The sequence below is a fragment of the Ambystoma mexicanum genome, chromosome 5p, assembly GCF_040938575.1.
Source record: "Ambystoma mexicanum isolate Mex_15411 chromosome 5p, UKY_AmexF1_1, whole genome shotgun sequence".
In the NCBI taxonomy this organism is placed as follows: domain Eukaryota; kingdom Metazoa; phylum Chordata; class Amphibia; order Caudata; family Ambystomatidae; genus Ambystoma; species Ambystoma mexicanum.
In genome coordinates this window covers 174,869,629-174,895,536 of record NC_090930.1, presented here as the reverse complement: position 1 = coordinate 174,895,536, position 25,908 = coordinate 174,869,629, and the positions used below count along the sequence as shown (strand labels likewise).

At 46.6% G+C, this 25,908-nt stretch overlaps 1 protein-coding gene across 1 annotated transcript in view; it reads left to right on the top strand.

Moving 5' to 3' along the window:
• The window catches only part of MAGT1 (magnesium transporter 1), a 629,140-nt gene that overhangs the window by 56,007 nt on the left and 547,225 nt on the right, over positions 1–25,908 (top strand). Inside the window, exon 2 of the mRNA XM_069612586.1 lies at positions 444–613. Within this exon, the coding sequence (XP_069468687.1) occupies positions 444–613 (170 nt within the window). The remainder of the gene's footprint in view (positions 1–443; positions 614–25,908) is intronic.

Sequence of the window (25,908 nt, the reverse complement as noted above, 5' to 3'; positions counted from 1 at the left end):
AGCTTTTTCACATATATCCATTTAAAGACATTGGTGGTTTGAGCCATCATTGTTTTCTCAAATCACTTTGGTCAATAATACCTTTTGGTTTACTTCTGTTGTGCAGCGTTTGTGCTGCTTATTACACCCTGTTTTTGTTTCATAAATTTGGGCCCCTTTGCAAGCATGCAATGGGACAGCGCAAATTAAGGTTGTGTTTAGTCAAGTTTCTTGTTGTGCGGGATGTTGGTCATTCCTCCACTTTTCCTTAACGCCAACCACATGCCTGTCTTTCATTTAATATCGATTTGTTGGCTTGCTACAGAGAAATAAGCTATGCAGGTTAGTGCATGTACTTTAGTTTCTTAGGTCTTATGGTAGTGGACTTCCATGTATATAAAGGAAGGGGCTAAGAGGATTACTTATGTATGGTGTACTTTTTTCACTGTGGTATTTTTTTTCAGATGGTTTTATCAGAAAAGGTTGGACAGCTAATGGAGTGGGCCAGCAAGCGTGCTGTTATCCGAATAAATGGTGACAAGTTTCGTCGCCTGGTGAAAGCACCGCCAAGGAATTACTCTGTCGTCGTGATGTTCACAGCTCTTCAAGCTCATAGACAGTGCGCTGTTTGCAAGTAAGAACTCCACAAAGGTCATTTCTGCTTCCATAAACAAAGTGTACCACTCAACTGTATGCTCTGTCAGTAATTTATTGTTTTTTCTTCATATTTGTATTACACATGCCTAGAGGGGGATCTGAGCTTGGGAGCAATGTGACAGACTGCATGCGGGAGCAGAGGGAAGTTGGGTCTGGAGAAGCCATGTCTTGAGGGCTTTCCTGAATTTGATTACCCAAAGCAATGGTCAACTGAGAGCGTGTCCAAGCCCATTATCGGGCAGCAGACTCAAGTTGAGGCATTGCATGACAGGTTACTACCAGGCTAGACTGTATATCGGTTGTAGTAATGAAAGGAGAATAAGACAAATAATAATGTCTCCTTTGTTTTACAAAACATTTTCTGGTGGTTTTGGAATAAAAATAACGGTCCCAGATGTATACAACATCTATGTGCAGAACATAGTTGTTTGCCGCATAACAGAATTGAACTATGTAACAACCGATTTCGCAAACAAATATGATACTGCTGATACATATTGAACTTAGGTGGCATTAGGTTTACTTATTTCAAAAATAATGCAGTCTTTTCTGTACACTTTCATATTCTATGCAGCTACTAAATATTATAAGGTCAATACTACTTTCCTGCATATGATCTTTCTCAAGGTATATTTGTAACATCAAACATTACACTATAAGGTGAAGTTATCAGTTTTACTCCTAAACTGACTGTAACATATTGTGTATTTCATATCTTGTTTACGTTGATATTGAGACCTATATTGGGATTCATGTCCAACTTCCCAACATTTATTTCTTGCCCCTGGATTCTGGTATATGGATTTGAGTCCAATTCTTCTTATTTATTAATTTGCAACTATGCAGTCCAGGATGTCCTGTAAGGAAACATCTACCGTGTTCGGCGTCCCACCTGTTATCACCAATATACTTGTAAACACGTCTTGCTTGAATCGGTCATCACATTTACAAGTCAGAAAAAGAACCATTAGATTAGTATGTGTGAAGTCTTCAACGTGTTTAAAGCGAATTAGATGTTCGATAGGCAAACAACTCAGGCTGGCCCTTGCATGCGCTGTGAGAAGTCTTTACTTCAAAAAGCAGTGTTTTCACTTTGACTTTGATTGATTGGCCTTGGATCTGATACAGTCCCCATATCCAGCAACAAAGATAACCTGGATAGCTTGTATGACAACTCTGCCTCTCGGCCAGGGTTCCCAGAAACGTATCACTCCAGAACAAGTCCACACCAAACACAACTGTCCTATCTTTTAGCAATAACTTTAAACGGATTCAAAAGAAAAACCTGAGCGCTGAGTCAATTCACGTTAAACATTTTTAAAACCGGAAAACATGTCTCCCATTTTAAACTATTTATTTCCTGCAGTGAATGCCCTGAAATTTACAAAAGGGACAAGAGTGTTTTGCAAATAAGAGAGCTTCACCTTTTTAGAATGTAACCATTTGACTGCTTAAGGGTTTTCATCCCAAGTGTGAAGTCCTATTGTGATGTTTATGCATGGTCTCACTCGCAGCTTTCACACTAAAAGATGCCATGCCAAATGTACGCTCTCCACCCCACTGAAGAATTTGTGATTTGCTTTTGATTTTTGCCATGAAATAGCCAACATTTTTACGGGCATTTATTAGAATACAAACTATACCATTCCCTCTCCTCCAAACAACCCTGGCAACAGCATCTTGTTCAACTCCAGGCGTCCCCCTCATATTTATTAGAACATTTAGATCATTGCACAAAGTCCATAATGTGTACATTGTGCGGGCACCACTGTTTCATGTAGTCCCCTTGAAGGTACTCCAAGATTGTTCCCCAATCCTGCCGAAATGTCCCAGCCTCTCCTTGTATACTATAAGTAACCTACTCCATTGCTAGTATTCCCCCCCATATTTTCTGAATCCACACTACGCTCGTTGGTGGGAGTTTTTCTTTTCATCTCTTCACTATCACCAACCCTGCCGATCCCCACAATACCATAAATGCCTTACGGTGGCCTTTGGATGGTAGCTTAATCTCTGGATCAAACAGACCACACAACCATTCCCTGGGGGTTAGAGCTACATCAATCGCAATCATCTACTTCATCTGAGCCATAAAAGAGGTGCAGTTCCGGGCATTTGCATCATGTGTTTCCAATCTCCCTTTCCCGCACACCGCCTCCAACATATTTGTGAGGTTGTAGGAAACCTTCTGTGCAACCTTATCGGGTTGTAGTGCCACTACATCATTACCTTTTATAACCAAGCTTCTCGAAGCCGGATTGATCTCGTTAGCATGGGGATATTCATCTGTAGGTTTTTCCCAGTGGACCCTAGGGATATCCTCCCCCATTGTAACCTCCATTGCTTCATATAGCCCCAAGTGGGCGTGGTTTCTGATTCCATTATGATTGAATAGAGCTTAGATACCATCTGTTAGTTTTCCGGTATGTGTAGTAATACATTTCTCAAATATAGTCAACTTTCTTCCCGCCGCCTGTTTTATCCCCGGGCCCTTTATCCAGTGCCTCGGCTTGTAATTTTTTAAATTATTTCATAAATGTATTCATAGTGCATTTGGTTACATAGTCGCCTTAAACACTTTACACAAAAGGAAAAAGAGTAAAAAGGGCAATATGCAAAAATTGATATTAAAAACTGTAAATGACAGATCATATTTTTGCTAACATGATAAAATCTCTTAAAATAATACATAGTACTAAACTTAGACAAATAAATAGCACAATTACATTTCATAAAGACCTCTCTAAGGGTGGAGGTAGTCCATTAGCCAGTAATTTCCACACACGGTAAGCCGCTGCCGCTATGACCAATGGCTCTGCCCCAAAGAGATTACTCCAAAATTGGTCACTTGACCGCAGACCAAATTTACCATATGCTCTTATAGACACTACCAAGCGCTTCACATTGGGTCAGAAAGTGTTGGGCACAAAGTCTGCAGATTCTATCTTTATACAATATACCCGCCCAGGCCCCAGTAATTTCCAGGACCAGGAGCGTCTGCATCCTTACTGAAAGAATAAATCTAATAAAGCCCGGGAAAGAGTTTTGACCAAGCATGCCTTAGGGGCTCCGAGGACAAAAGCTTGGTGTGTGGATTGGGCACATTTCTGGCGTGTCGCTAAATGTGTGAATGCCTGATCCGCATCGAATGACCAGGATTTCTCTGGTATCTTGGCCAGATTATCATCAAGGCAAGATTCAGGCACTAGGGACATCCCAATCTCCTCTAAATACCTTCTTACTCTGAAGTCCAGATTCCGAAACCAAGTACTCCTGGAGAATCGCAAAGAATGTTGCACTGAGTGACCCAGTAAAGAATTATTTCCCCTCGGGCCATACTGTATCCTTGCCCAAAATGTACAAGCCACCAATGACCAAAGTTAGATTAAGTATGGGAGGCAGAATTCAAACCTAATCACCTCCACCGGAACACAAGGCGGTAGGTTCAGTTCAAAGGAGCCACCACCCGGTTGGGGGGCTGCAGGGTGGGGTGAATGCCGTGGGAGGGGCTGGCTGGGGGTGGGCGGTGAGGGCAGGGGGGAGGCTGGCGGGGGGCAGGAGGGAGCGGAGAAAGACCTCTAGAGCATACATCATTGCAGGAATTGAAGTCTTGTATGCTTACATTTTTGCTTCAATGCATCTACCCCCCACCCCCGTACATCAATCGTTTTTTTTTTTAAGGACGAGCCACTTATACCAATCCTTATGGGTTATGTCGTCAGCCAATTGGACAAGGAACAGGTTTGACCGTACTCCTTCGTCCCGTCCACTTTCCTCCATGCTTATGGGACATTCCGTCCTGTGGGACGGGACCAGAGCACTTTTGTAAAAAGCGCCACATTTTTCAAAAATGTGTCCTCCTTTTTACGCGAGGTACCACACGTGGCCGTAACCCCGCTCTCCTTAGCTCGGCCCAGCGCATTGCCCATCAGTCCTTTTCTCTGCGCGGTCGGGACTGGACACGTGCATATTTGGAAGACTTTTTTTCCTTCCAGTGTCCTTCTCTCCTGCTCCTGTTTGGCGGTCGCGTAGTAGTCCGTCTATGCCGGTTCATTTAGAATTTCCTTCTTGTTCTTCTTGCGAGTGACGTATTGCTAGGGCGGATCCCCATCCACTTTGTTTAGAGTGTTTGGGTCCGGATCATCGGTGGGACTTGGGTTTCTACTGTGATTCCCTCTCGGTCCGGGCACTTCCAACATCGTCTGGAGCGGTGGGAGTTGTTTCAGCACGTTCCTTCTCTGCATTTTCAGAGTTCCATCGACGAGAAAAACAGAAGCCCTGTAAAGCCCTTTCGTTTTTAGGCCACCCCGGCCGGGGGACTCCTTCCCGGGGTCTTCCCGGTCAGGGAGGGGCTTTAATCAGCTCTATCACCGTGGTTCCCCCTGAGGTGCCTTCAGGCCTAAAAAAGGTATCAGAGTTTTCTCCAAGGGCTTCCGTAAGCGGCCTGCCAGCACCGGATTACAGTCCGAGGACCCTCCTGTGGGTCCTAATCGACAGCCCAATTCCACTGAGGCGGTGGGTACCGGCGCTTGCTTCGATGTATCCTTGTCTGGAGCTTCCCATACAGACACCAGGGCCCTGAGGGCTCTGTACCGAACCAAAGTTCGAGGCCCCTTTTGAGGGAGCTGTTACCAGACTCTGTTCCGAGGTTCCTCATTCTGAGGCTAAGTTGACCGACGGAACTGAGAGACCTGTCAAGGTCTTGTCTGTGAGGTGGATTCCTCAACGTTCCTGTCTTTGCAGTGATTCCGGTTCTGTTGAGGGGGCACAGAGTGAGGTCACTGACCATAGGTCCTCTGCCGAGGCTCCTCTTCTAGAGGCTAATTTGGCTAATAGTATGTCTCAGAAACATCCTAGGCCACCCAGTACCGGCTCTGCCAAGGTTCCTTGTGTCATGGATAAAGTCAAGGCCCCTGACCCGTCTGTGGAGACTCCTGCCTCACTCACACATGTGACACATTTCTCCTCAGACGCTGACAAAATGGCGCCAGTTCCCGCGCAAACTACAGTGGCCATTTTGGATTCCTCCCTTACACCCACGCCATCAGCGTCTGGGGCTGGGAGCTTGTTTTCAGGTGAACATCGACTTCCTGGTGCGCATCCATTTTGTCCAGTATATGACTGGAATGCTCGGATGCGATTACCGCACACGGTCTCGCTGCCTGCTACATCTGCTCCTTTGATCTATGTTGATCCGGCTGGAGGAGGACCTTCTTGGCAGTCCTCTCCGTTATGGCCTTGGAGTTACCCCTCTCACGAGCGGCCTCTCCCCACTCCAATGCCTAAGCCTTCGGCAGAGGATGCCTTTTTCAGGAAGTTTCAGAGGCTCATGCACTCTGACCCCATGAAGGAATATTTCAGAGGGCTTTTTAGCTAAATCTGCCCTCCAGTGCCAACTCCTGTGCCGATGGTTCCAGCTGTAGCACTGGTGGTTTCCGGCAGCTGTTCCACCTCTACCGGTTGGCCCACCTCCAGCCCTTCCGCCCCTGCCTCCCTTGTCTCCAATAGACAAGTCTTCGGCAAAGCCAGATGTGATGGCGGTCGATCCGGACGCGTCGGATGACACATAGGGGGTTCAGGATAGTGAGGACCAGCCCTGCTCTGTTAGAGCGTTCCATGACCGTGTTCTGGACATGTCTCTTCTGGATGTACCAGTACCTGAGGCACCCGCTCCCCAAGAGGGGGTACTTTCTGGGGCGTTCACCTTGTCGTCTCAGGAGCGTACCTGCTTGTTCCTCCAGAGGGACGTTTTGGCCGAGGTCCGCAAGGTCTGGGATAAGCCACACTCTGGACTTCATGTTAACAAGAGGATTGATGCTCGTTATAGGCTCCACACTTCGGAAGAGGTAGCCTTAGCGTCTTGCCCGCTCCCTTCCTCCACAATGTTGGCGGCTGCCACGCTATAATCCAGACCGGCTTCTGCGTCTTCTACAGCAGCAGCCCAGGTTCTGGCCAAGGAGGACAAGTTGCTTGACTCCTTGGGGAGAAAGATCTTCGCTAATTCGGCCCTGCAGTTGCGCCAGGCAAACGCAGAGCTCATTTTAGCAGCGGCAAATATGAAAATGTGGAAAGGCCTATCTGAATTTTGAGTTCATTCCTGAGGACAAGCTGGATGATTTAAGGGTGGCTTGTCGGATGCCAGGGTGCTCGCACAGGATATGCTCGAGGCTGCAGCCCATGCTGACACCTCGGCTCGGGGCCTCATGCTTGGTGTTGACACCTCTCGTCAGGCTTGGCTTCATGCCAATAAGTTTTCTAAGGAGGTCCAGGATAAGGTTCTGGATCTGCCTTTTGATGGCAAGGAGCTGTTCCATTCTTCAATGGATGTGGAGTTGACTAAGACTAAAGACAGCACTCAAACAGCCAAGTCCCTGTCCGTGTTGGTGAAGCTGCCGTTCAAAGCTCAAGGAATGTCATCTCAGCCTTGGTCCTCTGGTTATCGAAGGTTTCTGGATCGGAGGACACGCAGGGTCGATCCTCCATCTGGGAACTCTGATCGGAAACGGCAGCAAGGCCGATTTTTCTCTTGGTCCTCTGCCGCCTCTTCAGGATCAAGCGGTCTCTCCGCCGAGAAGTCTGCTAAATGATGATTTTCGGCGCTCTCACGAGACCCCGGTGGGAGGGCACATTGTGTCTCACTGGGACGCGTGGCGGACCATCACCGAGAATCGGTGGGTCTTGTCCGATGCTCGGGTGGGCTTCTGCTTGCCTCTTTCTCCTACCCCACCCATCAGTCCTCTCTTCTAGCAGTCAGGGACGCCCTCCATCAGAACCAAAGTCCAGAAGCTTCTGGATCTCAAGGCGGTGGAACCCGTTCCCCCTGGGGGAGCGAGGGGAGGGCTTCTACTCCTGTCTGTTTACGGTGCCCAAACCCAACCAGGCTGGCCTGCGCGCTATCTTAGACCTTTCCCAGTTCAACCTTTCTCTTCCCCAAGAGAAATTCAAGATGATCACGCCCGGTCAGATAAAGTCCTCTTTACAGAAGGGCGATTGGCTCAGCGTGGTAGACCTTCAGGATGCGTATATGCATATCCTCATTTGGCGACTGCATCGGAAATACCTGTGGTTTTCCATGGGGGAGGAGCATTTCCAGTTTCGTGTGCTCCCGTTTGATCTCAGCTCGGCACCGCGTGTCTTTACGAAGATGTCGGTCATCGCAGCTTATCTTCGGCTACAGGGTATCCATGTGTATTCGTATTTGGACGACTGGCTGCTGCGCATTCCTTGTCCACTGAAAGCCTCAAAGAACCTTCAGTCTCTCCTCCAGCTCCTGTTCCACCTTGGGCTGTCGGTGAACTGGCGGAAATCCTCCATGACGGTCTCTCAGGACTTGGTTTTCCTGGGTTTTCGTTGGAACACAATCATTTGCAGAGTGTACCTGACTAGGGACAGAATGGCGGATCTGTTGGCCACATGTCAGATGTGTATGCATTCGGAGAGCCTGTCGGCCTGGTGGTTCCAGAGGCTTCTGGGCCTCATGGCTTCGTGCGTGCTGGCTCTTCCTCTTGCTCGTCTCAAGATGAGGCGGACGCAGATGGCTCTTCGGAGCTCATGGCTTCAAGCAGTGGATCCAGATTCCAAAATTATACTGGTTCCATCTTTCATGAGGACAGACCTCTTGTGGTGGTCGTCTCTCAGCAATATGTCTGTGGGCGCTCCTTTCCAGGACCCTTGCCCACTATTGACTGACACGATAGATTCCTCCCTTCTGGGTTGAGGTGCGATGTTGGATCATCTTCAGGTTTTCAATCTTTGGTCGCCACAGGTCAGACAGCTGCATATAAATTATCTGGGAGCTCCTGGCGCTGAAAGCATTCAAACCAGGCATCGTCAACAAGGTGGTCTGTGTCTGCACGGACAATGCAGTGTCCATGTTCTATATCAACAAACAGGGGGGGGTACCATTTCTCCTCCTCTTGAGGATCTTGCCATTCAGATTTGGGAATGGGCCATTGAGCATGGTATCTGGCTGGTAGCATTACACATCCCGGGCCAGCTGAATGCCACTGCAGATGCCCTCAGCCGACGAGCAGTGGTCAGCTACGAGTGGGAACTGAACACAGAGATCCTCTCGGATATTTTTAGCTGTTGGGGCACTCCAGAAGTAGACCTCTTTGCGACATCGACAAACGGGAAGCTTCCTCTGTATGCCTCCAGGAACGGGCTCGGAGCCTCCTCCCTGGGAGATGCCCTCGAAATTCTATGGCACTACATGAGGGCCTACGCTTTTCCGCCCCTTCCTCTGATCCATTGGGCGCTTTGCAAGCGAAGGAACACAGTGAATTGCTCCCTCCTATTCATAGCCCCTTGGTGGCCGGCCAGGTTTTGTTTTTCGGAGCTTCAGCATCTATCGGTGTGCCCGCTGCTCAAGCTTCCGCTGGTTCCCGATCTGCTTCACCAGAGCGATCAGTAGCTGTGGCACCCCTCCCCACAATCTTTCAGTTTGGCGGCCTGGTGCCTGATTTCATATCTTTTAGAGTGTTTCAATTTGTCTGCGGATAACATGCGCATTATTCAGGTGGCCAAGAAACCTTCGACAAGATCTTGGTATAGAAGTAAATGGCTACGGTTCTGCCACTGGTGTTTAGCTCGGCAGCTGGACCCCAGGGAGGCTACTATCGACATGGTCCTGTCTTTTGTCTCACATCTGGCAGAATCGGGCATTCATGTCTTGCAGGACTTATTTGTTGGCTGTTGCCGCTTACCCGTCCATTGACCAGTGCTCTTTTTCACTGACTAATCTGGTCATTAAAAGACACTTTGCGGGCCTATTACATATTTACACTCCTGTTCGCAGCCTGCATCCAAGGTGGGATCTGAATGTGGTCCTTACGGCCTTGTCATAAGCCTTTTGAGCCCATGGCTTTTTAAGTACCTTTTTGTGGAAAGTGTCCTTTTTGATTGCTGTGACTTCGACAAGGCGTGTATGAGCTTCAGTCCTTGTCGGTAGAGCATCCATTCCTTACTTTCCATAAGGATAAGGTTGTCCTGCGGACTAATCCCTCCTTTCTTCCGAAGGTGGTCTCTGATTTTCATTTGAATCAGTCAATTCCATTGCCTGTCTTCTTTCCAGACCCGGCCTCAGAGGACGAAAGGGTTCTGCACTGCCTGGACGTTAGAAGAGCCCTTAAGTTCTATCTGGACATAACATCTGAGCTTAGGAACTCTTTGCAGCTTTTTGTGACCTTTGGAAATCCTCAAGGATGCCGGCCTTGAAAGCAACCATCTCCTGATGGATTGCTGCCTGTATTTCTGAGGTGTATACCATCCAGGGTCTTCGGGCCCCAAAGGGAATTCATGCTCATCTTGTGCGGGGCAAGGCGGCTGCCGCTGCCTTCCAAAAAATATGTTCCCTGGGAGACCTACGTGAAAGTGGCTACGTAGGCTTCCCCATCGGCTTTTTGTAAGCATTACTATCTGGACCTGAGCTCCAGGGCTGATGTTCAGTTCGGTCAAGCTGTGCTTAGGAACCTGTTTCAGTAAGGAGTTTCCATCCACCCGTAATTCCTGTAAGGAGTGCTTGGTAATCTCCCATAAATAGGGAGGAAAGGGGACGGGACGTAGGAGTATAATAAAGTTGCTCACCGTAGTGACTACCTTATTCCTAGTCCATAGTCCCCTTTCCTCCATACGCCCGCCCGCTCTCCCCTCTAATAAGTTTCCTCTGTTATTGCTTAAAGGTCTCAGACCTGGCGATAGAAAAGGACTGATGGTTGATGCGCTGAAAGAGGACCCATTTTTGAAACATTTGATGCTTTTTACAAAAGTGCTTCTGTCCCGTCCCACAGGACGTAATATCCCATAAGTATGGAGGAAACGGGACTATGGACTTGGAGTAAGGTAGTCACTACAGTGGGTAACTTTATTCAATGAGAATACCCAGATATTTATAGTCTATGATTCGCTCCAGCTTGGCCCCCCAACCACCAATTGAGTGAGCCCTTGGCATGCCCACCCCCCTACCACAAACCATGACCTTAGTCTTGTTCGTATTTGGACTAAGGCCCATGTTGCTTGAAAATGGAGTACATAGAGAGTGTGCTGGAGACTGATCTGGGTACGATCCCAAGATGACAACGTAACCCACAGAGGACAAACAAGGAAGCCCCTCTCCGCCATACTGTGGTGAAACATTCGGGACCTGTCTCAACCTCTGAGGGAGCTGGGAAATATACAGGTTAAAAAGCAAGGGGGCTAAAGAGCACCCCTGTTTTAATATGCGCCTTGTGGGGAGGGGCACCAACGGTTCTCCCTCCTGGGAGAGTCAGACTCTGACCTCAGTCTTGCTGTGAAGTGCTTTGATAAAATAGAGCAGAGATGGATCGCTGTGCCAGCTTTCAAGCATAGCCCATAGTTTTGCCCTGACCACGCTATCAAACGCAACCGAAAAATCGACAAAACATACATACAGTGATGTCCTAGGGTAACACTGGGTGTCTGAGATTAGGGTCAGGAGGGTCCACATCGAGTGAGAGTTTGCACAGCCTTTCCTGAATCCCGTTTGTTGGTAATTTAGCAGGCCCTTTTCTTCCACCCAAGTTACAGCAGCTCCAATAATAGGTTGGCAAATATCTTCTAGCTGCAATCAAGCATTGCCAACAAACTATAATTGGAGGGCAGGTTGCAGAGCCCTTTCTTATAAACCCGAATTAAGATTGATGCTTTCCATGTTCTTGGAATGCATCCTGTTTCACACATCTGCATGAATAATTGTTGTAACATATGAGCTCACATTTGCGGATCAGCATCAGTACCAGATTAGATATACCGACCGCACGTGAGGCGCTAGATTTAATTATACAGGCTTCCAGATCTGCCACCTTTTATGTGCGAGCTCAACAGTGAATTTGCCATAGATTTGGCTTCCCATGCCCCATTTTCCCCACCTTCAAAAACACTGCCCATAAAAACTGCCCGCTGGTCCTCAGTTACCCCCACAATCTCCTGTGCTGACAAATTCGGCTCGTGCTCCTGAAGCCAGTGCCAGAATTTCATAGTCCTTTATCATTATTAACCTGTTCAAAAATCTCTGCCCCATATCTTTCTTAGAAAACCTGTGGTTCAAGAGCCAATTCAAGTACCTAGCCCAGAGCCCAGCTAGTTCTTTTCACTTATCACCTTCCAAGAGAGAACCATTTCTCCTTGTCTTTCAAGAAGCTGAATTCAGCTCTCGTTTCTTTTTGGCAATGGCAATATCAAAATGGCGCACCCCATTTAGAGAGACATTCTGTTTAAGGGTACACCTACGCTCAAAGGGGCCAAACGAGGAATACAAGTTACCTAAATCTTTATTGCAATATGATATAATTTCAGCATCATTGAGGCCACTATTTCTCAGAGAGAGATTGAACTGCACAATCGTTCCTGCTGACCAGTGCAGTTTATTTCTCAGAGAATTCACTACAGGGTAACAGCCCAGTCTTTCTCTAGACCTGCTCAGTCAAATGGCAATTCAATATGAGCATCACATGGTCACTTGCCATGGAGGCTCTTATCTCCACCTGTATAAGGTTCAATAGCCAGAAATCCACATCAAAATCCCCAGTTAAAATAATAATGCCTACCGGGACATGCATCACCCAATCTCAAAGTCTCCACGGCAATTAATAATTTCCGCAGTCGACCACCTCCCGGGGGGGAATCGCACATGGTCGCCAGCAAAGTATGCTCAGTGCCAACTCCCAAATTCATTGTGGACTGCCAGGAAATTGGGGTGGGCATTACTAGGGCAGTGCTCATTGGGATTGGTAGTCACTATGGCACCAATGCAAATGCCCCATTTTGGGCAACCTCTCATGGGAGCCCCAGACAGCCGAAAGATTAAAGAATGGTAAGGGCGCATTCTGTCCTTTTCCGATAGTCCTATCAGTTGTTTGTACTCTTCAAATGTGCGGATGTCTGTCCCTTGCATCATATCCCTCTTTGTGCCCCTGCCTAAACGATCTCTGTACTGTCCCCGGCCCGACGAATTGCAGATTCCCAAAAATTGGGTAAACTGGGGCGTTCTCATGGAGAGTGAACCCTGATCCACCAGTTGATCCCAAATATCACACTCCTCTGTTAGAACCTGACTTACACAAGTGTTCTGTGGCCTATCCTACCTATGAAGACATAGAATTCCCTCAACGGGGGTCCCCACCACTGCCCTATCCATCCTGGCCCACTCATTGGTCGTGTCTCCTGAAAACCATTCTTGCACTACCGGCAGTTGGACCGCCACGTAGTATTTAATAAAGTTCGGAAGACCAACCCCCCCCCCCCCCCCCCCCCCCCCATTCCCCTCTGGGAGCCATCTGGGTCCGTAATGCTATTCTCTGGTGTTTGTTGTGCCATTATAAATCGTGACACCAGCCTATTTAGACCCACAAAAAAGGAGCGTGGTACCCGGGAGTTAAGTGCCTGGAAGTAGTAGAGCACCCTCGGCAACACCACCGTTTTTACAGATGCTACACGACCCAACCAAGAAATTATCAGCGGGGTCCATTTGCCCAGATAAGCCTTCACCTGCATGTTAACTCTGGGAAGTTCTTACCATACAGCTGCATTACTGTACTGGCTATATTCCCCCCTAGATACCTTTTTTATACTGTCCTTTGCCATTGCAAACGGCGAGTAAGTCTGCAGGGCGTCCCTCTGAACCTGAGGGAGTACCAGAACCAGCAGCTCCGACTTCTGCACGTTAATTTTTAGAATTGCTAATCATTCGATACTTCCTATTCCTCAACTCAAGCTAGTACCGAGGATTCTGAATGTGTCCGGGTCATCAACATGGCATCCGCAAAGGTGACTACCTTATGTTCGCCCCCAAACATTGTTCCCTGTACCTCCTATGTTTTATTAAGAAGGGGTCCAGATAGATCGCATATAGGACAGGGAACAGTCTTATCTAGTGCTGTGTAGAATCTGGATGTTTTGGGATAAATGGGCATCAACTGATACTCATTGTGGGATTTCTATAATTTGCCCTCCCCATCCATGCAAACTTGGTTTCCACCCCCATGTGTTCCAGGGCTGAAAACAAAAATGGCCACTCAACCAGGTTGAAAGCCTACTCGGCATCCAAGGGGACCAGCACGGATGTAATCTGCTGGATATTGACTTTCTCCACCAGGTGAACTATTCTTCTTATTTTATCACATGTCTGTCTGAGCCAGATTGATCTGAATTAATCGGTTTCGGAAGTAGCGGTACGAGTCACGCAGCCAGTATGCCTGTGTCTATTTCTAGCAATGTTCAGTGGCCACGGCCATGTTTTTGGTTTGTTTCAATTCCTTTCCCATTACCACAGTACCTGTTAAATTTCCATTTTATGTATCTTGTATACTTCTGAATGGCGGTTCTGCCATTGAACTACCCATAACCTGGGCTATCCCAGAGTATAATAAGTGTGTGATGGTGGAAAATCCTTTTTGGATGGATGGGGCCTTCTAGTCCTTGTCCTCCCACTTCTCTTTGTATGTTTTCTGTGTGTGTCCAGTCTGGTCCCCTGGCAGTGCAGCTCTTCATTGTACCTTTTGGTGAAAAACACCCATGTGATACGTATGGCATCCACAGAGCTGGGTATGGGCTGGTGGCAGCTACATGCTGACCTGGCAGTGGCTCTGGGTGGCCTCTATTTTTGGGATACCTAGCCCCAACCATAGGTATCAATGGATTCCTGAACAAAGGCAAGATGGCCACTGTGGCCTCCTGGTTTCCTTTGCCTATGCTCATTGTTTTCTCAAAGCCCTGGCTCTTTTCCCTTCCCTGATTTGATGTCTGGTGGATGAATCATATATGGTTGGTGATGGGGGTTGGGGGGGGGGGGGGTTGGGTTAACTAATGCCCGACTGGCTGGAGCTTTCACAGGGACTGTGTGCTGAAGGCCAACCCTTGGGTGGAGCCTGTATGAATTGAGTGTGGAGTCAATATGATTTCTGTGTTGTGGGTGTCTGGGTTTGGCTGTGACACACAATATCTGGGCCAGTGCTGACTGAAACTAGCATGAATGCAGTGTAGTGCCCTAAAAGGCTGTGGAGTAGCTTCCAATCCACATCCTGTGTTGTGAGTGTCTGGTTTTGGGCAAATGGCCTGAATGCCTGATTGGGTGCTGCCTGCATGAATGCACTTGTGTGTGATTGGCTGGCTGAGCCAGGCTCAGCCTGAGTGAATGGGGGTGGAGTCTTTTGTATATCAATGGTTCCCACACTCTCCTTCATGGTCCAAAGCCAAATCTTGAAACTGAAGCCGGAAGCTGAAGTAAGAAGCGGCTGTTCCCTGGACCACAGCTGGAGGAAGAAGTCTAATCTGAAAGTTGCTGTATTGCTCGAAGGACTGATCCAAGAGAAGACCTGGATAGCCGACCTCTTCCCGAGCTATTAGGCACCATCGTGCAACTGCTGCTCTTCATCCGAAGTACCCTGGAAGTCAGTCCTGGGTGCGTCCGGAGAAGGGTTCTTTGTGAGTCAAGAAGTGCCTACACATCTCGGCCCGAAGAAGTCCAACTGCGTCGCTCAGGGTCCAGAGTGTTCGTAATCGCTGAAAGCAAAGCTGCGGTTTACCGCCCGGAAGAGGGGATACCCTGGTGTTGTGCTGCCTGACGCCCATAGCTGCCAATGTTCAACTTGATTGAAGAATCCTTCAGGGGGCATCCCTGCCACGACATCTGAACACTTTATCCCGCAGGAGAACATCCATGTCGTTCCCTGCAGTGGAGTGTATGCCAGTGGGTTTCCCGCCACCAAAATGTGAAGAAGACGTCCCGAGTGTCCAGACTTGGTGAGTGTCCGCAGTCCAGTACATTGGTCACCAGAAGTCATCCTGAGGTCTGTGCTGCGGCTTCAGCACTGAAGGAAACGAAAGGTGGTAAACCGCAAAAGCTAATAACAAATATAGCCACTGTACTGGTCATAACCGAAGTCATCCACGGTCCTGAAGGGATTCCTCTTCTTCAGCCAGGCCTTGTTGAGGTCCACAGCAAGTTTCAGATTCATGGGACATCCACAGCCGGAGAAGCGACCTGCCAACAGAACCACTGCGATTGTCCAAACTGCTGCCTTTCCGACATCGCTTGGTTCCATTCTCATTCTCGACAGCGACATCACAATGACTCCTTCCACTCCTTCCATGGGGGCGTGGTCCCTCCTTCCTGGGTCCCGGCGAGTAAAGCTGAGAAACTGCACCTCTTCGCTTGCCACGGTACTGTGACGAGGACAAGCATCTTCCAGCCTCAGGAATCATCCAGCGGTCCCAGAGTTGCTGTGGATCCTGTTCTCCTGTGGCATCCCAGGTACTTTGGGTTAGTGGGACCTGTAGGAAACAAAGCAGATTATTAAGCATATTTGGACTGGGCTCAATATACACCTTAACCTTTCCCCTTACAGGTTTCTCAGGTGGGTGGATCCTCACAAAGTATCACTTATTAGAGTGTAAAGAAAGTATACTGCCTTTTGAATCGAACATGCCTTTCTACAGCACGGTCTGTAAAATGATCCGCTATGATTCCTATGCTTTTAATAATTGTCAGCAATTGGTGCATTCTAAAGTGAATCTAAAGTATATTGTGGCACCACATAGTTTGTCTGCCAGTATTAAGGTAGTGTTGCCTAAAGTACAAAGTGTGTTCTTTATGTGCATGAAACTTATTATATATAAAAGAACTGTGTTGGCACATAACATAGTGTGTGGGCATTCCTTTGTGAGGGGTTGGGGGGTGGAGGGGTTCACTGCACCTAAGAACCTGCCTGCATCACCTCCCTTGAATCTCAGCCATGGTTGCTCATCCATTGCTACCATATCGAGAACCTTGGCTGGGGTGCTCTGTGCTTCTACCCCAACTGTATAGGGGGCAGAAATACAGATAACCCTCCAGTCTTTACACCATAAGTAATCCGAAAATGCCGAGCTCTTCCACACCCTCTCAGGCACTCGCCAATTGCCCCCTTCTTGCCATAGGTTTCACCCCCCCGTCCCCACCTTCAACTCCCCTCTGGTATTTTTCCCTTCCTAGCCCGCTCCACCCTAACGCTTTATTTCATGTGACTCACTTTAATTCCTGATTTGCTTCTTCTTTTATAACAGCGAACATCCCTCGGGTTGCCCGTGCTATTCTTGTGGTTATGTCAAAACATACAACCTCTTAACTTGAAACCAAGACCCCCATCCCCATCACCCCAATTTCTCTATGGTGTCCTCTTTCCCCCTCCACCTCTAGTCTGATGCCTTTTCCTTTTTCCTTTTAATGTGTTCGGTTTATTACAAACCTTATTGTCTAAAATATACATTACATTGCATCATTTCCAAAATCTTAGCTATTTCCAATCTTAATCACTTGCAAAATACACCAGACTGGAATACGACGACAAAACATTAAAACTGCATTAATCTCTCTATTGCAAAGTTAAGGATTTCATAACTGCAAATATCATTCGAGGGTTTTCTCCAATTAGAACCTGTTCCACCACTCTTCAGACGACAAGGTTTTGATATTCCGAACAGGCACCAAAATAACGAGTTCTCATCTTTATTAGCCCCCTATACCACTACAGTTTTTGTTGATTTAATCAGTCCAACCTTTTAGCAGAATCTACAATTAGTTTGTCTTTTCAATCTGGTTGCGACTACTTAGTACTTCCCTGGTCAATAGTGGATTCAAACGCATGAGTTGGTCAGGAGTTTATTAATGGCTCTCCTTTCATATTTTAGATTTAGTGACAGTTTATAACTATTGCTTTTTCCTTGCGTATCTATCCAGTCCTGCCAGAGAATTGTTTATGGATCATTCCCGTGTTTGTCATCAGCACCACAACCAAGGAGTCTATACTTTGTAGCCAGCCCCATGCTTGTTGATTTCCAGGTATCCACCAACCATTCAATTGTTTGGATTTCTTTTTTTTTCTTTCAAACTCTCTATTAGTTTAACACGGTTGTTACAACTTGAATGTTGCACAGAACATATATATCAGCGTGCATATCACAACATGGGTAGCAGTGCCCTTCATCAATTATTTCCCTTTAAAATCAAACAAGGGCATGTTTATTGTGACACCAAGAGCTTGTAGGAGAACAAGAAGAATGCCCCCCCTCTCCTCTTCCCCCTATGATCCTCCCCCCCTCCCTCTAGACGTGTCCATGGTGTGTTTGCCTTTCTGGTACATTGGTGGTACGGTTGCAAGGACCTTGGGTCATTAAGTGCAGTGTTGGTCTGTCAGGTGGAGTTATTGTTTTTGTTGACCGAATGACTCTAATAGCTCTGTGTATCGGTCTCCCCTCCCCGGATTGTGCTTAGTTTGGCGCTTGAAGGCGGCTCGTTCTGATCTGCAACTTTTGGTGAGCATGGTGGCCCACTCTTTGTATTTAGGCAGTGACAGTGATTTCCAGCGAGTGACTAAAAGTTTACGTGCCGTGAACCGTATATGACTGATTAGCTTGCCTGTGAGTGTTTCTGCATGCCCTTCTGCGCTGATCACCCCCAGGATGATAGTGCTGGAGTGTAGGCTACGTCTGTCCCCTCGATGGAAACAATTTGTCTATATATTCCGAGCCAATAGGAAGAAAGTGTCTGACCAGAGCATGTGGCCCATTGTCCCTGTGTTCTTGCAGCCTCTCCAGCATGCCGCCGAGGATTGAAGCTTGGCGGGGGTATAGTAAAGCCTATGGAGAATTTTGAATTGTATCTCACTATTTTTGAGATTAGCAGAAACCTCTGGGATGGATTGGAAATATGATCATATCGGGGCTGCTGATTGGGACTCCCAGGTTTTCAGCCCACTGTGCGGCTAGGGCGTGCATTTTGTTCTTATTGTCTGGGATGAACATGGCATAGAATGTGTGGAGCCGTGGGAAACGTTCGATGTTTTGTTCCATTGCTCTCTCGCACTGTATCGGGAGTGGAGGTGGGATTCAGCTGTTATGTATCTACGTAGTGTGGCTTGGACAGTGTGGTATCAGAGCCAGTCTCCTTTCCCTAGGCCTAGTATGCACGGAGCATTGTGGAAGCTTATGAACAACCCCTCATTTGTGATGTCCATCACCCTTGTGTTTGCCCACTTTGTTGTCTGGTTTCTATGAATAGATTGCGGTTGCCAGTACCGACCTTATGCTGGTCCATGGTGGTGCAAATTTATTTTGGGCCCCTTGCGCTGCCCTGAGTCTGTGCCATTGTTGAATGGTTGGCCCCACAATTGGGTGTGTTTTCAGTGTCTGTGAGAGTTGGGATGGCGGTGTGGCCATTATCTCTATGGTTGTGAGCAGGGACATCAGGGCCCGTTCCATGCTGCGCCAGCTAGTGTCATCGTTCGGTTTTGGCCTTCTTTTTATCCAGAACAATTGTGCTGCTTGATAGTAAGTCTTTAGTGAGGGGGCTGCTAGCCCATCATTTGCTTTGCTTGCTTGCAGAATGGGTGGGCGAGCACAAGATTTTTTTCCCACGCCATATGAACTTTGTGATGGCTTTGTCTACTTCATTGAATACGTCTGTGGTTGGGCTGCTAGGGAGCAAGTTTTATATATTAACCTGGGGAACAAATTCATTTTTAGGGCATTGATCCTTCCTGTCAGGAACAACGCCAGGATGTCCCAGCGCGCCAAGTCCTCCTTTTATGTTGTGAATAATTGGAGGGAAGTTCAGGTCCCGACGTTCACCCATCGTAACACTGATGTGAATCCCCAGATATTTAATGGAATGGGGCTGGAGGGCGAATGGTGCGACCTCGCCAGGGTCCCACGGTACATATTGTCATGGGGTCATAACCTCTGATTTACTCCAGTTTACTTTGAACCCCACCATTGGGCCAATATCCTGTAGAAGCAATTTAATGTATGAGATGGTTACTACTGTGTTACTGGCATATATTAGTATATCATCTGCATACAGTGATACACAATGGTCTTCTGATCCCTGGTGTATACCGGTCCACTTCGGGTCCGTGCACATCCTAATAGCTAGGGGTTCGATTGATGAGGCATAAAGCAAAGGCGAGGGTGGACAGCCCCAGTGTGCCCCCGATTGGAGGGGGAATTCCACTGATGCAATACCATTGGTGACCATTGAGGCGGTGGGGCCGGTGTATAGGAGTTTGATTAGGTGGACGAGGGTCCGGCGGAAGCCATATCTGGGCAGCCTGTGAAACATGGATTCCCATTGGACCTTGTCAAAGGCTTTTTCCGTGTCCACTGCCAGGATGGCATCTTGGCGATCCCCATTGCCTGCTATTATGTGTGGGAGTCTGCGGATGTTATCGCTAGAGTGTCTGCCCCTAATGAAGCCTGTTTGGTCTTTGTGTATCAGTTGTGGTACAGTGTTTTCGATTCTTTGGGCGAGGCATTTTGCCAGTATCTTAGCGTCTGAGTTTATTAATGAGATCAGTCTGTACGAGCCGCAAACTTCGAGGTCTTTGCCGTTTTTATGAAAGTCTATAATGTTGGCTGCCAACATAGATTTGGATAGTTGCTTCTGGGTGAGTGCTTCTTTGAACAGGGCTTCTAGTTCTGGTGCAATGTCTTCTGCTATGCATTTATTAAGATCTATAGGAATCCCGTCAGGTCCGGCCGCCTTCCCGTGGGAGAGGGAGAGTATTGCTTGCATGATTTCGGCTAATGTGATGTGGGAGTCGAGCATGTTAGCCTGCTCGAGGGATATTTTAGGGATGGGCATCGAATCCAGGAATATTTCGATGGCTTGGGGTGTGATCGTGTCTGAAGCTGTGTATAATTCCTGATGGAATTCTGCGACGCTCGCATTTATCCGTTCATCTCCCACTACTCGGTTGTGTGCTTTGTCTCTGACCGCTGTGATCATTGGCACGGCTTGCTGTTTTTTCAATGCGAGTGCCATTAGGTGAAGTGGTCCGTCACTCTCCACGTAGTAAGTTTGTGACCAGTACGTGTAGGATTTGTGTGCCCCGTCTGAGGTAATTTGTCTAATATCTGCTCTAGTTTTTTGGATTTGACGTAAGAGCTTTTCATCCCTGGAAGCGTTGTTGTGTCTCCAGTGACTTGAGCTCTGCTGTAAGGCGGGCCTCATTTTCCTTCCACTTCTTCTGTTTGTATGCCCAGCGCGAAATGCATTGACCTCTGATGTATGCCTTAAACGCGTCCCAACACCTGTATGGGGTGAATCCAGGCGCTTCGTTGCTCTCCCAAAACCCTGATATATTGTTGCGTATGTGTTCCACTACTTCAGGGTATTGGTATCGTCCTCCAGCTGAAACACTGAAGTTTGATGAAGTTCTTTTCCACCTTCTCATTAAATTACAAGGACCCAACTGTTCCACCTTGCTAATTGGGGACTTCAATTGTTGGTGTAATGACGTCGCCGACCAGCAAGCAACCTTTCTAGAGAAGGCGTTAAACTCTATTTCCACATTTGTAATAGTGCGCCCACTCCTATCGGGGGGTCACACCCTTGACTGGGTTGTAGCAAATAATCTTGGTCAATGCTTTGGACACCCTCTCTTGTATCTGGTACGACCACTATCCTGTCTCCTTTTTAAATTTCTTATTCCTGGCCATTCTCCTAAACCACTAAACCCTCAGAAAACCGTTATACACCAGAACTTAAAGAAGATTACGCAGCTGGACCGGATAGCATCATGTCGGCCACATCTGATCTGGACCCTCCTATCCTTACTGACACCTTTAATAACTTTATGCTCTCCATGCTGAATCGTGTGATTCCAGTTAGGAGTAAGATGGTTAGAGATGATCCTTCTCACCAGAAATGGTTTACACAGGATCTGTGCCAAATGAAAAATCCGAAATGTCAGGCAGTGACTAAATGGCTTAAATGCCCTTCAGTAGATAATAAAGCCCAGTTGAAAATCTTAGATAAAGATTACAGGATAGCTATTAATGAAGCTAAAACAAAATTCTATAACCAACAAATAGAAGAAGCAAACAACAGTTCTTCGAGAAACCCTGCACTTTTTCCATCGCTATAGCTCCCACGGGCCAATTCTGTGCTGATAGACCGGTTGCCTTCGAAACCAAGGTGAACAAATAATAAAATCAGAGCTAAACATTTCACTGATAAACATCTACTTCTGATCCATAAATCAGAGCAGATTTTTAGCTTTGCTCCTGTCTCTCTTGCCAATATGATGGCTAACCTCTCTATCATGCGCCCCTCTCAATGCCCAGAAAACACCATTCCCCCTAACTTTTACGTGGACTACAAAGATATCTTTGCACCCTGATGCCTGCGGGCTTTGGCACCCTATAAATAAATACATTTAAAAGACTTGTGCGTGACGCGGTATATCAGTACCTTAGCATCCGCCTGATCGCGGCCATGTTGGGATGGGATGTTGGGATGGTATGTATTTACGCGGTGCCGCACCGAAATGATCACAGGCAACCCATTTTGGTCTATGGATCTAAAGAACATTGTGCCCTTCTTGCATGTCATTATGAAATAATTCGATCCTTAAGATATTGATTAAACAATCTGTAATGCCCAAGTGTACAAACTCCCCGCCGTTTTTGTCTGCAGACATATTACAGGAAACGCATAAAAAAACTCTGTATACCACAGACGGCGTTATTGTTTTTTTTGACACACTGCTGCAACTCCTCTGGGTACATACGATACGGTAATACCTTCCAGCTAATACAGTCAGCTTAATAGCTCTCGACATGCACTGTGTATCCTCACAGAGCGGTGCACATATTAATGACGGGCCATAAGCTAATATATCCACCACAAAGACACAGCATAATTGTTCTTGTGGTAAACTTTACCAGGCTGCTACATGCAATTAAATCAGTAAAGTAGCTACTTAGAAGATGAAAAGGATTACAAGGGGCTAATTCGATTTAAGCCCCCACCTGTGTGTATTCTCACACGGTGGTGCCATATGCATGGAGGTCGGGAGAGCAAACCTCCACCACCTTCGTGTAACATTTTGAGTTCATGGTGCTCACTCTCTGTTAGAAAGGAGTACCTGATGAATCAAAGGTACTGATACAGAGCTTTAGGCATGATCATCATGATCAAATTCAAAACATAACGGTTGACCACTCAATATGGGTGTTCAAACCCTTTTCAACCGAGTCCAGACAGCGGATCCACTTTTGTTTCACCCTGGTTGGAGTTTTCTCTGTCACCTCCTCCAGGCTGTGCTTTCACAACCTGGATTATGAGCAACATTAGTAGGTTTATGGTTCATTGCAACAAAGTGATCTACAAGTGGTTTACCGGCGACATTGTTTTTATGCATGACCGATGTTTGCAGATCCTTTCTCATCTCGCAGCATGTCTTACTTATATATATTAGGGAACATGGGCATTTTATCCTATACACGACCCACTTAGTTCTGCAATTAATGTGGTCTTGTAGTTCCCATTTAATACCACATAGGTCAATGGATTTCATGTCCTTTGTAAGGGCACATACCAAACAATTTCCACTGGTGATGAAATGATCTGTTGGTTTGGGGCACTCAAAAGTGTGCACTAAATTCTGTCTTGTATTAGTGGGGCGTTTTAAAGGCAACTCTGGGTTTTTGTGGTTGGAAATTTCCATTTGCCAAAATATGCCACTGTTTTTAAGATTTCTTTCTGCAGTAGATTGCTCGTAGGACTGTACGTGGTGACATGTCATCTGATTAGTCCTAGTTTTCTCCCTTTTCATCAGGGAGTTCTTTTTATTCAGATGTTTTGCTTTACGGTTGGTTTTTATGATTTGATCTGGGTACCCTCTGATTCGTCATCGATTTAGGGATTTAGCATGTTTATTAAAGTCCTCCTTGGTCGTGCAATTTCTTTTTATTCAGACAAACTGCCCATATGGTAAATTTGCTTTGAAAGCTTTCGGGTGAAAACTTGCATGGTGCGGTAAGGTGTTCTTACCTGTCTCTATACACAACAGAGATGTGTGAATCTCGCCTCCCATTGTCTTCACTAATAGTAAATCCAACAACGGGATGGTGGTCTCACCTACATTCATAGTAAATAATAGGTGCTCGTCACGGCTATTCAGCCACACCAAGAATTCATCCAAAAGTGTATGTGTGCCTCTCCATACCATCACCACAATGGGGTTGGTCACCTTGAGTTACCTGGGGGCAACCAGACGTGTACCCTGCTCACTGTGCTCAGAGAGGCACAGCTTCACCTCACTGATGAGGCCCAACAAGCATGAAACATGTGTATGGAGTTGCTGTTGGTACTCTTGTTCAGAGAGGAATTGCCATAGCATTTCGGTGCTGGACTTCCCATGTGGACGGGACAAAGACTGTTATGCAAATGGGTTTTTCCCATCTGTGAAAGGTGCAGTGAGCAAAAAGCGTGTGCTGCAAATTCTCATCTCAGAAAAGGTTATCATGCCATGTTCTTTGCCTGCTACCTTTTTTTTTTAAACCATCACCACGTTGTCGATGTACCAATACCAGCATATTATAGCTGGTTTTTGTGGATTTTCCTCGCTGTATATATGTATGATATGATGATTGGTTATTTATAACGCGCTTAATACCCAGAGGTTTCTAAGCGCGGACTCGGGGATCGAACCTGTGTTGCTCCGTGTCGTCTTACTTCCAAGGCGAGCACGTTGCTGCTGAGCTATCCTCTAAAGACAATCCTGAGCTATCCTCCCCATGTACATTTTCAAAGTTGTCGACGTGTAGATTGGCTATGTCTGGGACGAATGTCGCCCCATGCTAGTCACTTGATTGTTTGCACAGACTACTTTCAAACATAAAGTTTCAGTGAGAGCGATGTGTGCATTCTAGAATGAATTCCGTGGGGACCTTATTTACATTGTTTCTAGTGTCCAAATACTCCTTAATTACTTGGAGACTGGCCAATTGGGGGATACTCGTATAGAGCGTCTCCACATCTAGGGTGTTATTTAGAATATTTATAATGTCTCTTGTGTCCCTAATGTATGCCTTTATTCCCAATGCTAACAGCTTTTGGAAGAAGTCGACATACATAGACAAAGGATCTAAAATAGAACCTATGCCTGACACAATGGGCCTGCCTGTAGGCGATCAAACACTTTTATGCACCTTAGACAAGATATAGAACGTGGGCGGATGCTGGGTAATTATGCAAGTGTTTTTAAATGAAACATTCTGCAACCTAGGCATGGTTGGTTAGTGGCTAGCAGAAATCACGGTGCACCTTGACACGAGTGTGCCGCATAAGATTCTGGTGAGTTACTCAGGTTATGTTATCTCCCGATAGTCAATATTTACAAGTGGCAGTGACATCCGTCTGCTCTTCTTGGAGCGGTGAGCTTTATAAAGCCCTGGTGCGTTAACGCCCCATTGATTCAACGCTGTGTGTAGGTTTGGTCATGAATGGAGCACTTTTGTATGATCATAAGTGTGTTCTTTTTAGAACGGTGAGCTTTACAAAATCCCTGGTACGTTTTAACTTTACAGTGATTTGATGCTGTGCATAGGTTTGGTCACAGATGGGTCACTTTTGCTTTTGGTGTGCCCGATTTGGATGTCATTAAGATGTGAGAATGTTTGCTGTGCAGGCATGGGCCAGCATTTCGCAGCCTATTTGGAGAACCTATGCGCTTTATTGCCTTAGGTCAGTGATCCTACTTATTTGCTGGTCTGTATTCCAGGTCTATGAAACATTGGGTATTTTACTTTGCTCTGGTTGATTGTTCGTGTTATTAATTAGTGATGTGCAATTTTATTTCACACAGATCTTGCAAGGAGTAAACGCACAGGTGCCTAAACCTTTTGAAGGTGGCATCGATTGAACCTGGGAGTAATACTAGTTGTATAGAAAAGATTTAAAAAGACCCGTACTCTAATTGGAACACCAATCAAGGTCAGTTAATATTTGGTTAAAAGGGTGACTCTTCATATAGAATTAGATCCGTGGTTTTACAAATCTTTGTCATCAACAGGGATCGACGTGGACCATTGAGTTGCATTTTAATATGTGCATGAATTGACTTCAGTTTTGAATCCGTTTACGTCCTGATGAAGGCCCTTTATAATGTTTTGGAAGAAACATTATGGGTGAATATTCTGACCACTATGGGGCGAAACATGTAATGTTGACGGCCAAACATTTTTACGTCCACAGTGACACTTTTCCATCCCATAGGGGATTTGTGTCCTCTAGAGGGTTAGTGTGGTCTGGCATGTAAGATTTGTGTATGTTAGACGAGAATGTCTGAGATTAATACTGATATTAACCATTTATGTTTCCATCAAGTGATTGTAAGATGAGGTTAGACTGAATATATAGTTGGACAGTGAGATACACAGAAAGTCTCCTGCATACAGTGTATTTGAATACTGTTGTACTAAACATTGTTTTGC